The 13,700-nt window shown below is 35.6% G+C and overlaps 2 protein-coding genes across 2 annotated transcripts; one reads left to right on the forward strand and one right to left on the reverse strand.

The window, feature by feature from the left end:
- Window positions 1–4,732: 4,732 nt before the first annotated feature.
- LOC109136400 (uncharacterized) lies at window positions 4,733–5,801 on the forward strand. The gene is made up of 3 exons (XM_019252476.1): window positions 4,733–5,362; window positions 5,428–5,580; window positions 5,670–5,801. The coding sequence occupies exons 1-3, from the start codon at window positions 4,733–4,735 to the stop codon at window positions 5,799–5,801; spliced, it is 915 nt and encodes a 304-aa protein (XP_019108021.1).
- A 6,847-nt stretch (window positions 5,802–12,648) lies between these two features.
- On the reverse strand, window positions 12,649–13,002 carry LOC104906851 (probable glutathione S-transferase). Its single transcript, XM_019252477.1, has one exon. It carries the CDS (start codon window positions 13,000–13,002, stop codon window positions 12,649–12,651), a length of 354 nt encoding a protein of 117 aa, XP_019108022.1.
- Between the last annotated feature and the right edge of the window lie 698 nt (window positions 13,003–13,700).

Genomic DNA, 13,700 nt, shown 5'->3' on the forward strand with positions numbered 1-13,700 from the left:
ATGATATCTCAACCTTATATAAAAAGAAGGTTAAGCAAATGGAGTTTACATTTACTACAGTTTGACCTAATATATGTGCCATAAAAGGCAGTAAAAGGTAAGGCTCTAGCTGATTTCTCGGCAACCCATCCTTGTTGTGACTCAGGAATCATTGATGAATATGTCCTTCCATGGACCTTATTCTTTAATGGGTCCAACACTAGAGAAACAGCAGGTACTGGGATATATATTTTATCTCCTGGCAAGATCTCAACTAAGCTAGTAGTAACCCTCACAGGTCCATGTACTAACAATAGAGCTGAATACGAAGCTTAATAATTAGACTAGAGATGCTGTTACAATTAGGAGCCAAAAGAGTAAAGATATATGAGGATTCTCAGTTGGTCATTTACCAAATGAATGAAGAATTCAAGAGTATATCATCAATATCACAACAGTGTGCAAAGAAAGCACAAAAATTGTCTAAACAGTTTTAAAAAATCACTTTCATACACATCCCAGAGAAACAAATAAAATAGCAGATCAACTGTGTCAAATAGCCTCTGCTAGAGAGGATATTCCTTCAAAACATGAAGATATCATTCTCCAAGAGAAAGTCCTAGAGAGCCTATTAGGGAGACTAATCAGGAAGGATCAGAAAATATATTGGAAGTCTACAAAATTTCAATAATAAGAGAGGAAAAGGACTTGAGAGATGAGATTATCCAATATCTCCATATTGCAACTGGGACAAAAGTGCCAAATAGAGTCAAAATGGCAGCAAGTTTTGTATATAATTTGATGAACTATACAGATTGGATCCAACATGATTTACTATTAAGATGTGTGGATGTTGGAGAAGCTCTAACACTCATGGCGGAGATTCACTAAGGGTTATGTGGAGCTCATCAAAAAGACCTTAAAATGAGATTGTTATTCCACGAGCATGACTTCTATTGGCCCGCCATGAGAAAATATTATATAGATTATGCTAAAGGTTGCAAAAGATACCAGCTAGAGATTTAGGCCCAGCAGTAGGGCACCAGCCTCAGAACTCAAGTACATTCTTAAGCCTTGACCCTTCGGAGGATGGGTAGTAGATGCCAAAGGGGAAATTAACCTTGCATCTTTTAAAAAGTTTTGATACATTCTAGTGGTGATTGGTTACTTCACTAAATGGGTAGAGGCTCAAGCTTTCAACAAGATCAATACCCCGATTTTAATAAAATTCTTGGAAGAGAAAATCTTTACAAGATTTGGAATTCCATAAACTATCACCTTTAATCAGGCCACAATATTTAGGAATCTTGACCTGCTGGATTACCTAAATCAGTTTGGGATCGTTAAGTTGCATTTAACACCTTACTATGCTCAAGTAAATGGTCAAGTTGAAGCTACCAATAAAATCATAGTAAAAGGAATATCAAAACTAGCTAATAGACAACAATCCAAGAAAATGGGATGAGTTGCTGCTATATGTCTTGTGAGCCTACATGACCTCTAAAAGAGAAGCAACAAGAGTTACCCCCTTTAACTTAGTTTATGAGCACAATCGAGTCATCCTAGCTGAAGTGAATGTAAGATCAATAAGGATAGCCCAACAAATGGGACTATTAGGAGATGACTATTTACAGGCGGTGAACATTGAAATTATGGACGCTCTAGAGGGTAAGGAAGAAGCTTTAGTCAAAATGAGAATCCAAAAAGAAAGGGTCGCTAGGGCCTAAAACAAAAAGTTAGTGCCTAAAAAATTCCTGAAGAATGATAAAGTTTGGAAAATGTTTATGCCAGAAGCAGCTTACAAAGATCCATAATTAGGAAAATAGTCACCTAAGTGGCAAGCACTAGTAGAATAATCTTTTATTACTGCTATTGAATTGCTGCAGTTTTAGCTATACGCATCAATAAAGTGCTTGAGAAAAGAAAAAAAGAAGTTAGAATTAACCTATTATTACGGTTTCTGAAGCAAACCGCAACAATAAATTAAAATATTAATTTTATTATATCTATTGTTGCGGTTCTGGGGGAAATCATAGCAATAACATGAAGCTTTAGTTGTCTCACTCTCATACTTTACATTCACGCCTCTTCATTTTCACATCCTCACATCTCTCTCATTACTCATCCTCTCTATCTCTCTCATTGTCTCTCTTCTTCCCTCATCAATATTCTCCCCCAACAACAACAAACATCACCACCATACCACAAAAAACACCTGCGCTTCGCCTCCACTTCCTTTCTCATTGTCGTCCACGATTTCTCATCCTCGTGTGCATGCTCGTCTCCGGAATCTGGGTCGCCGTGACTCATCAAACCCAAAATCGCCGAATTCTAAACTTGTTGAAGCAACCCCCTCTTTCTTCTTCTTCCTTCTTTCGTTTCTCCCTTTTGTTCTCCCGCATCCCTCTTAGTTTTCTTGAAGATGCCGAAATCTAAGAGAAATCGTGCAGGTACTCTCTTTCTCTTCCTTGATATTGCAAGTCCTTCTTATTTCCCCCTGTTTTTTTATAATGTTTCGGTAGTATATAAATATATTTTATGTTTTTGTTAATTTTTAGATTATATGAAAATGGGCCTGGGTAACCCAATAGGGAGGAGGAGAGTTTATCCCACTTACAAGCTAGGAGGTTCCATCCTAAAACCAATTGGTAATAGGAGGAGTAACTCCTCATCTTATAAAGTGGTTTATTCTCTCCTCTTTCTCCAATGTGGGACATTCACAAGTGGTTTTTCAATGGGTTTCAACACACCCCCTCACTTGTGAGTGTCCTTAGAAATTCAAAGCTAACTGGAAAGATCAAAGCAATAATCCTCTTAGGGGCTGGACATCCCATCAAGGTAAATCGAGTTAAGGGTACTGAACTTTCAAAAAAGTTTCAGTTACGGTACTGAACTTTCACATGCATGTAACAGTTAGGGTACTCAAAATGGATGTCTGTTAACTTAAGGTACTGAACTTTGGTTTGTATCGTTATTAGCCCCTAAAATAAAAGAAAAATGTGACGTGGCATTAATTTAAAAAAAGGTGACATGACTTTAATTATAAAAATTCCAAACTCTTTTCTCTCTCCTTTGATTCCTCACCCTCTATTCTCTCTCCTCTGATTCCTCACCCTCTTTTTACTTTTTACTTTTTGCTACTTTTTATTTTCTCTTTTACCACATTTTCTTTTCTATGTTGGATCTTATATATTTCGTAATCTTCAATAGTATACATCTCTCTTAATTTTAGCTCTAATTTTTAACCCTTTGACTTTGTGATATAATGATTATTCTCCTTCCGTCTTCAAATAAATTTGACAATTTGACTTTGTATATTGCTATATTAAGTATGACCACGAAGGTATATATAATATATGATTCAATCTTTGACAATCTTTGACAATCATTTCATTAAAGACACCATAAGCTTCATCAATGAATTCACCACTCGTATACATATCAATAAGAGCGGTTTGGATTTTCCATTCTTTGTTATATCCTATTCTAATGGTAAAACGAAGAATCGAATACTTCTTCTACCTTGACTAGGTCTTGAAGAAGCCAATATCAAGCTCATGATGGTAAAATAATCCAAAGAAATCCCATTATTTCGCATTATATTAAAATAACACAATACATCATCACCCATCCCATTGTTAGCATACCCAGTGATAATAACATTCCAAGAAACAAGATTTCTCACAGGCATTTCATCGAACAAATTCTGAGCAACACTCATGCACCCAAAACCAGAATACATATCAACCAAAGATGTCTCAACAACAACATTATTCCTAAATCCGCAACGAATCCAGAAACAATGCACTGATTTACCCATCAAATTGAGACCCATATTAGAAAACACTCGTAAAATGCTAGAAATAGTAACCTCATTAGGCAGTAATCCACTTCCCACAATTTCACCAAATAATTCTACAGCCTCATAAAAAAGCTTCCATTTTGTGAACCCAGATATCAAAATTGTCCAAGAAACTATATTTTTTTCTAGGATTGTGTAAAAAAATTTCTAGTTGTGTGAAATTAGACCAATGGAAACATAATCATTCATCATATTGTTGGAGAGAAAAACATTATTGGTAGCAGAACCAGAAGTGACAATTTGAGCGTGTAATTGAAGAAGAGTTGTGGGATTTTTTGTCGATTTCAGAATTGAAGAGTAGAACGAAGGAGATTTATGATGATGATGTTGTTTTTGTTGGGTGCATTTGAAACGAACAAGATGAATTCTTTTGAGAGAGAAAAGAGTAGTAGTGAATGAGAAGAGAGAGAAAAGAATTTGAAATTTTTATAATTAATGTCATGTCACCTTTTTCTTTTTAATTAATGCCATGTCACATTTTTCTTTTATTTTTAGGGCTGATAACGGTAGAAACCAAAGTTCAGTACCTTAAGTTAACAGACATCCATTTTGAGTACCTTAACTGACACATGGAAAGTTCAGTACCCTAACTGAAACTTTTTTGAAAGTTCAGTTCCCTCAAGTACCCTTAACTCAGATAAATCCTTCTCCAGTAGCGCGATCAAATACCCTGTTTAGACGAGACCCGCAACCCTGGCTCTGATACCATGTTAATTGTTAGATTATATGAAAATGGGCCTGATTCTTACTAAATTTTGGCATTAATCTGGCAATCAATTGTGTGTTGATTGTGTATTAGTATCTGTTTCTTCAAGATTTTTCTAGAATTTTTCATTCTTGAAGAAATTCTTCTGTGTTTCTTGAAATTTTCTCAAGATTCATTTTGCGAATATGTCTGAAATTCCGAATTCGAATTCAGCGAATTCAGCTTCGTTGAATTTCGTGATCAATTACAATGATCCATATTTTCTTTCTCATGGTGATAGTTCGAATAGTCAGCTAGGTCACATTACCTTTAATGGCGCTAATTATGTTAATTGGAGTCGTAGTGTGAAGCTGGCGCTTGGTGCGAAGAATAAGACGTGTTTCATTGATGGAACTCTTGTGAAACCTTCATCTGATTCTCCTGATCTTCAGAAATGGATACGAAATGACTATATGGTAACTGGTTGGATCTTGTATTCTATGGAAAAGTCAATTGCAGAAACTTTTATTTTGACTCTTTCTGCTCGTTATCTTTGGTTAGAACTTCAAGAGAGGTATGGTCAATCTAACGCCCCTCTTCTTTATGAAATTCTCATGAATATGATGTCTGTGTCTCAAAATGATGATTCAATTGCTTATTATTATGGTCGTTTGAAGAAAATATGGGATAAATTACAAGTTTATGAGCCTTGTCCAGATTGTAGTTGTGGTGCTTTGTTGAAATGTTCTTGCAATTTATTAAAGAAGATTGCTGAAGCTGATGAACTAAGGAAACTGATTCAATTGATTGCTGGTTTGAACACTGGATATAATACTGTTAAGACAAATTTGTTGAGTATGGATCCTCTTCTACTGTTAATAAGGCTTACCAAATTTTACAGCAAATTGAGAAACAATCATCATTGAGTGTTGAATCTTCTACTTCTGAAATGAGTGCTTTATTATCCATGAGGAATTCTTCTTCACAAATAGATCTTATAAGAGAGATTTTAGGGAGTCTAAAAGGTTTAAGGCTGAAAGATTCTATGATCATTGTAAGGCGAAAGGTCATACTAAGGAATTATGTTTCCAGCTTGTTGGTGAACTAGACTAGTTTAAGGAATTGAAAGCAAAATCTTCTCAGAATAATTCTAATCAATCTTCATATTCTGGAAGATTAGTTGCTAATGTTCAAGAACATCCCTTGGATTTTGGCACTACTGGATCTAGTAACTCTGGATCATCTGTTGATAATGTTGGTGCTCTGATACCATGAGAAGCTGGAGTGTTCTTCAGCTTAGAGAGAGAAAATTAGAAGAAAGATAATGAGAGAAGTTGAGAGATTTTATTATGTTGACCCCTTTCATACAAGAGGAGAAAGAGTGTTTATATACTGCTTACAACTAAACCAACTCTCATTTATTTAACTAACTAACTTGTAACAGTTTTGCTATGTTTTGAAGAAAATATTTATGAAGATTGTATCTTTTTAGTATTATAATTGACTTAGTTACTTTTTTTTGGAATTTGGGTGTGTAAAATTTTAACAGTCTGAAACGGGTTGTTGGAAATTCTAAAAAATGAAGGAAAAGTATAATGATTTTGAGTGGATATTATATACTGAGCTAATGATGGTTTTTAGGTGATTTTTTTATGCAATATGTTTATATTTCAGTGACTCTGTCGAAGACAAATAAGAAGGGAAGGGAGCATAAGATGCAATTGTGAATTCAATAAGGGAAGCAGTAGAGAAGTACCCATCTGTTTACGTCTTCGCTTTTTAGAACATGAGCGCTAGGAATCTTGAATTCAAACAGTTCAGAGAGTCTCTCAACTCTAGCAGCAGGTAATCTGGTTTGGTTTCCTGTTAGATTCTCTCATCATTTTCCAAATGTTGTTTGGTTTGGTTTCCAGATTAAGTTTTCTCTCATTGCACGAAGAAGCTTGTGCTCTCTTCACCGGATTAGCTTGACTGCACCACCAACACTATTTTTTTTCATTTTTGTTCTCAATTTTCGTACTTGATCTTTTTATTTCTTGTTTTCTCTGTAACTTTCTTTCGCATTCTTCCATTTCGCTTTCCTTTGTCTTTGTTTTAGTTTCTTTAATAAAGTTTTGATTATTTTTGGTAATAGGTTTGGTTTTTGTTTGTAATTAGAGAAAATTTTGATATAAAGTTTGATATAATTAATCATTATGAATTATATTTTACCATATATTTTAGGAAAAATTGATTTAATTGATCCCAGTTGTGGGCGTCCTGACAAAAATAGTCCCAACTATCGTTTTTTATTGTTCAGTCCCAACTTTGAAGGGTGTTTGACAATAGTAGTCCTAGCAGGTAAAAAACCTGCTGTAGTAGGTAATTTGCCATTTTTTTTTTTCAATCTTCGTTCTCCCTCCTTCCTTCACTGCTCCCTCCCCCTCTCCTCTGCCACTAGCCACCGCTCCCCAGCCAACCCCCCTGCCACCCCTCCCTAGCCACCCCTCCCCGACCACGCATCCCCATCCACCCTCCCCTGCTACCCCTCGCCAGCCACGCATCCCCAACAACCCCTGCACCAGAACCCCTCCCCTTCCCCTCCACTACCCTCCCCTTTCCTCTGTCCCAGTCAGCGCTCCCCTTGCCATGCATCCCCTGCTCCAGACGCCTTCCCCTCCACTACCTTCCTCCACCTCCTCTTTCTCATCCCCTGCCCTCTAACATTCCCCCAACCTTCGAAACCTCTCCCCTTCCCCCACCTCCCCTGCACCCGAAAGACTTTCCCCTACCCCCGAAGCAGCGGCTAAAGGAGAGAGATAGAGAGAGAGAGAGAGAGAGAGAGAGAGACGCGAGCAAGGTTTGCACGACCCATCACCGGCAACCAATAGCAACTGCGCTAGTAGTACGGGCTTCGGGTGTTAGAGAGAGGTTGTCATTTGGGTGGAAGGGAGAGGGAAGAGGAGGGGTGATAGGGGAAGGGGAGGAAGGAGGGAGTGGGGAGGAAGGAGGGAGTAGAGAGAAAGACTGAAGGAAGAGGTGGAAGAAAAGGTCAAAAAAAAGAGAAAAAAGGAAAATAGGATTTCTTTTACCGGTTTAGCAAGTCATCAGTCGAACTTGACCACCAGTGTAAAGGGGGGGATTAAAGTTGGGACTGAACAATTAAAAAGGATAGTTGGGACTGTTTTTGTCAGGACGTCCATAGTTGGGACTCTTTAAATCAAATTTTCCTATGTTTTACTTGCTGAACATCTATACATCGCCCCATAATTACTTAAAATCGCCACCAAAAAAATTGAAATTACATTTATAAATTTTCTCTTTTTCATTTTTAAATCACCACCATCATCTCCCTCCCGTGTCACCACCACCACCGCTCACCTCCTGGCTGACTGCCACCACCACCCACACACCTCACTCCACCACCTCACCTCCATTGAAATTACCCCTCTCTATCCTTCTTCAACACCATATCCATACCACCACCACCCACCTCACTCCACCACCCTCATCTCCACTTCCTTCGTCGCACACAACCACCACCACCTTCGGGTCATCCTTCGTCCCTTCGCGTCACCCTTCGCACAACAACCACCACATTCGCGAAAAAGCTGGCGAATTTTTTTTTGCATTGCGAACGTCCGACCAGGATGTTCGCGCCATGGCCAGAACATACAACGTCCTGGTCGAACGTTCTTACCTTGGCTAATACATCTCCCTATGAGGTACATTTTGATTTTCATGGTTGGCGATATACAACATTTTAGCTATCTTTAATTATGTAGTAACAAAAATCATACAAGATAACATATTGAAAGTACCATAAGATGAATTAACAACATATTTAGTACACATGTTTCTTTTATAGAATATTAGTAAAAGAAAAATTACTCAAAACAAAGTACTATAGACTAGATTGCACAAACCGCGTGAAAATGTTGGCAAAAAAAACTAGAGAAAAACTTTATACAAACACACTAACCAACTAATCTACGAGCTCATATTAATTTTTTATTGTAAGTAGAAGTAATTATGCTTCTTAAGTTGACACATAAATTCGACTCCTACATTAATTAACCTATCAAGTCAATGAGTAAATGAGTAATATATTAATATAACTTGTAACGTCGCCTCCTCTCAGTCGTCGTCTCGTTGGAGTCTCAGAGAAAATCAGAAAATGGTGCGTTTTTGTAATTTCGTGATTCCTTAATTTTCCTAGTTCCCTCTTAACTTTCTTTCTCTTTCCTCTCTAATGGTAGTTTTTTTATGTAACCTATGTTTTGTAAATCGGTCGATGACTCAGTCCGACATTCCGAGTGTCCGACTCCGACAGGCAATGGCTTCAAGTAAGCGTTTGTCGTTCAGGTAACTCATTTGCCCAACTATTGAAGATTTACAATTGTTGGAATTTTGAATTTTGGGTTGAATTTTGATTGTTAGTTGTGATTGTTGTGAAGTATGATTGTTAGTTGGGTTGAAATTTTGATTTGTTAGTTGAGTTTTGGTTGATTGTTGTCATTTTTTATTGTTTAGTTGGGCTGAAATTTCTATTGTAGTTGTGAATGTGGATATTTGAATTTGTTGAGTTGGAGGAATAAGTAAGATTGTTATTGAATATTTGAATTTGTGGAATTTGAGAGTGATATTTTACATGTTGTTGAATTTGTGGAAATTTGGGAGTGATATATCATATGTTGTTAAAATTGGGAATTTGTGGAATTTGTGAAATTTGTTAGTTTATTATTGTAATTGTGGGAATTGATGATTAGTGAATGAAAAATCTATATCTCATAATCATGAAGAGAAAACAAGGGAGGGATAGCACCTAATAAAAAATCAAGTTGATTCAAGTTCACCTATTCCTCCCCCTCAACCAAGTCAACAGAATTCTTCTCCATTAAGTACTAACCCTCCATCTCAAAATGAAGACTTAGAATTTGGAGCTGCTTTACATACTAGGTCTCAAATCCCAACTCTATTGAAACACTAGTAGAATAATTGCTTATTGCTGCGGTGGTATTGCTGCGGTTTTATCCATACGCAGCAATATATCACGTAAAAAAAAGTAAATTATAAAATAAAGATATTGTTGCGGTTTCGGCCTACAACCACAACAATATGGTCTCATTAGGAAAATTTCTGAAAAATGTTGACTATTTGACCAGACATATTGTTGCGGTTCTTGACAAAAATCGCAGCAATATATTAAAATAATATTAAAAAATAATATTTTAATATATTGCTGAGGTTCTTGATAAAAACCACAGCAATATCATTAAAAAATATTAAGAAAATATATAAAAGGTGTGACAAAGCGTGTCACTTAGGGTTTTATTCCTCGCGCCTCTCTCACTCCTTCTCTTCCTCTCACCCCTCAGATCTCACGCTTCTCTCACTCCTTCTCTTCCTCTCTCGCCTCTCTCACTCCACGCCTCTCTCACTCCTTCTCTTCCTCTCACCCTTCAGATCTCACGCCTCTTTCCTCTCACTCGTTCTCTTTCCTCTCACTCCTCTCATCATCATCGCATATCCGGATCTTCGCGCACTTTTGTCGGCTGCAACATTGCCTCTCATCAAGACCGTCGGCTCGTTCGTCGGTGATTTTGTCGAGATCGAGAGTTCTTTGTTGATTAGTGGTCTTCGCGCAACATCTTCCTCTCCTCATCGTACGGTGACTCGTTGAGATCAAGAATTCTTCGCTGATTAGTGGTCTTCGCGCAACATCTTCACTCTCCTCGTCGTTCGTTCACCGTACTCACCATCTTCTCACCATCTTCGCTGATTAGTGGTCCTCGCGCTCCATCTGGTTCGTTCGCTCGAGAAACGAGGAAGGGTTCACTGTGCGCTATGAATCATTTTTTTTGTTTGTTTTCCTTTTTCTCATTTGTTTAGATCAAATTTTTTATTTTAGGATTTTTTATTTTTTCCTTTTTTAGATCTATTATTCTGTTTGTAGATTTTTTTTTTGTTTTATAATTTTTTTTTTATTTATTTATTTTGTTTTTTAGATCAGTTTCTTTATTTTTTTTAATATAGTTTTGTTTTTATTATAATTTTTGTAATTAGTTTTGTTATTTTTATATATTAATGAGATTCATGTCATTTCATCTTTAGATTTTCTTCAAATTTGGTGGATAGTGGATGTGTTAGTTGCATGGTTTTTATCTTTCAAATTTAATTGCGAAATGGCAAAATATTTTTTTTATCTATACTATGACCTATTGCTGCAGTTTTGGGAAACAACCGCAACAATAGGCCAAGCAATTGCTGCGGTTTCTAGCCAAAACCGCAGCAACACGTACTTTTTAATATGAAAATAAACTTATTGCTGTGATTTTGCTCAGAAATCGCATCAATATGTTTAGATATTGTCGCGGTTTAAAATCGGAACAATATATTAATTACCTATTGATGCTCCCTTAATTGCTGCGCGGCCACAACCGCCACAATAAGCCACTTAATGACCGCAACAATAAGCATTTATTCTATTAGTGAAAAGGTTAACCGAAATGGAAATTAAGAATCTTCCTCAAGATCCGCGAGAAAGGAGAAATATGAGTGATTTCCATAAAGATGATAGAGATTATATTAGGAGATTATTCTATATTGATAGAGGACTTTGTCAACCGGTAAACCATGACTTTCCTTTTAGAGATTTTTTGAGTTTCTAGTAATGTAAAGTTACGCTATCCTAGTTTGGAATCCTGGATCCGCCCCTGACATGAGGGTTATGCTTGTTTGCATGGATTAAGGAAAGCGATAGTAGCTGAGTCGTGTAAGCATGCAAGGGTTCATTCGGATGCTGTCGATTTGGTTCGAGCGATACATGAAGGAATGGGGTCTATGGAACTTGCTAGTATCATTAGGGATATTAATAATATAAGTCGAGAATTTGAGTCATGTTTTTTTCCCGAATGTTAGTAGAGTGCATGTTAGGGATGCACATTGTTTAGCTGTTCATGCCATAAAAGGTATTATATCGTAAGACAATTATATGTTTGTTCTTGTTTGTAAAAAAAAAAAGTAACAAATACAAATTTAGAGATATTATTGTTCAAGCACTTACATTGATAAACGTGAGAAGGTGAAGTGTAATTATTAAAAAGAAAGGGAGGTAGTATGTTTTAATAGCAAAATTATAACTCGGACATGACACAATCACATGTCTATCCATTTAACTCTATGATATAAGTGAAGGGGGAGAAAGATGGTGTCCCCTTAAAAAAAAATCTATTATACTCTTAATGAATTTAAATTATCATATATATTAAATAATCTTTTCTTCTTTCTAGTAGTCATATATATTAAACAAGTTAACAATGAAAATGAATTTGAAATTTCAATAAAATGTTAAATAAAGGAGAATGATTTTTTCTTCTTACATATGTGTGAAAAAGTATAATAAAAAAAAATTAAATTTACAATATAACTTGATTGACACAATAAGAAAATGAAAAAAAAATAAAAACATGAATTTCATATTAATAATTATACTGAAAATAATCTAAAACCTAATTGTTGATTATTATATTGTAAACTCTATTATATAAATCAAAATCTTTCACTTTATTAATATTCAACGATCGAACCTGACACACAAATTCTTCTACTTTATTTGAGCGCAAGTTTTCTTCGGCTTTATATTTTTTTCTTTCAAAAAATATATTTGAATAATGATGAATAAATAACTAAAAAAATCAAGTAAACATTGATCTAAGAAAAACATAAAAGAAAATTAAAAATATATATTCGAATCAAGTTTTTTATAACACTGACGAATAACCAATTGAGAAAAAAAAAAGACGCTAATACGACACGCACGCATAGCATATGCGAAAAATACTACTTGTAAAATAAAAAAGGAAAAATTGACAAGAATAATTCAAACTATCACCGTTCCGCTCAAAATAATCCCAACTATGAGTTATTCTAGAATAATCCAAACTATTGTTAAACTATGAGCTCAAAATCCAAATAGTTTGTCGATAATAAGATAATAAACTATTCATAGGAAAAATTGACAAGAATAATCCAAATAGTTTGAATTATTCCTGAATAACCCAAAGTTGGGATTATTTTGAGCAGAACTGTCATAGTTGGGATTATTTCTGTCAATTTTTCCTAAAAGGTTCGTCCAAATGAATTAGTTTAATTTCAGAACATAAGACAAAGTAGCTTGTGCGGTTACCTTATTATCGACAAACTTAGCCCAAAATCGAGCTTGAGCTCTTTCAGAAGGGTCACTAGGCAAGATGGGATTGCCTTTCCAAGTTTCGTCGATGTACTCCAAGATTACCAATGACTCGGCCATCGCTTTACCGTCATGAATCATAATTGGTACCTTTTTATGAATTGGGTTGTATTTCAAAAGTTGTTCACTCTTGTTAAACAGATCCTCCTCGACAATTTTATACTCAATTCCCTTCATTTGTAAAGCTATTTCTACTCTCATACTGAATGAACTTCCCCAGAACCTATATACTTCCACTCCTCCCATTTTTTGATCTGAATTCTTTTCTTGCTTTTTGGTTGGCCTTTTATAGTGTTGATCCTCCTCCCGTCCTACGCTTTGAATCACAGAGAAACCTAAATGGGTAACTGAGTAGCACGTAACTCACTATCTTTTTATAGAATATGAGCACTTTTGGATGAAAAAGAGACAAAAATAAAAGAGAAAACTACAAGGTGCATGTGTGAAAATCACCTATTTAACCTCCTTTTTTATTCTCAGTTAGATTAAGAGGAAAGCAAAAGAAAAGCAATTTGCTACTCCTTCCGTCCCATAATATAGTGTTTATTTCTTTTTTATAAGGTCTCCAATATGTAACTTTGACCTTTAATATCTTCAATTCCGTATTAATAAATAATATAAAAAGTTGATATTATGAAAGTACACGTTGAAACGACGCTAACAAGATTACACATGAGTATGCTCTTTTTTATATAATAATGAGAATATTTGGTCAAAGATTTTAAAGTTTGACCACCAAAAATGAAGTAGATACTATAATATGGGATGGATGGAGTAAATTAATACTCAAAAATACTATATCGTAAAAAAAATCTAAAATATACAACTTTGAGTATAGCCGGCAAAATTGACCCGTACCCGTTGACCGACCCGAAATCCGTTTCTCACCCGAAAATAACAACCCGAAACCCGAAATAATCCGACCCGACCGGAATTAAAATAGA

The sequence above is a fragment of the Beta vulgaris genome, chromosome 3 (genome assembly GCF_026745355.1).
Source record: "Beta vulgaris subsp. vulgaris cultivar EL10 chromosome 3, EL10.2, whole genome shotgun sequence".
Classification (NCBI taxonomy): Eukaryota; Viridiplantae; Streptophyta; class Magnoliopsida; order Caryophyllales; family Amaranthaceae; genus Beta; species Beta vulgaris.

Excerpts from the sequence above, each read along its gene's own strand:
- LOC109136400 (XM_019252476.1), top strand. The coding sequence starts at position 4,733 with ATGTCTGAAATTCCGAATTCGAATTCAGCGAATTCAGCTTCGTTGAAT. Across the intron at positions 5,363-5,427 it reads TGAACACTGGATATAATACT|CAAATTGAGAAACAATCATC; the intron begins GTTAAGACAAAT and ends CAAATTTTACAG. Across the intron at positions 5,581-5,669 it reads TGAAAGATTCTATGATCATT|AATAATTCTAATCAATCTTC; the intron begins GTAAGGCGAAAG and ends AAATCTTCTCAG.
- LOC104906851 (XM_019252477.1), bottom strand. The coding sequence starts at position 13,002 with ATGGGAGGAGTGGAAGTATATAGGTTCTGGGGAAGTTCATTCAGTATG.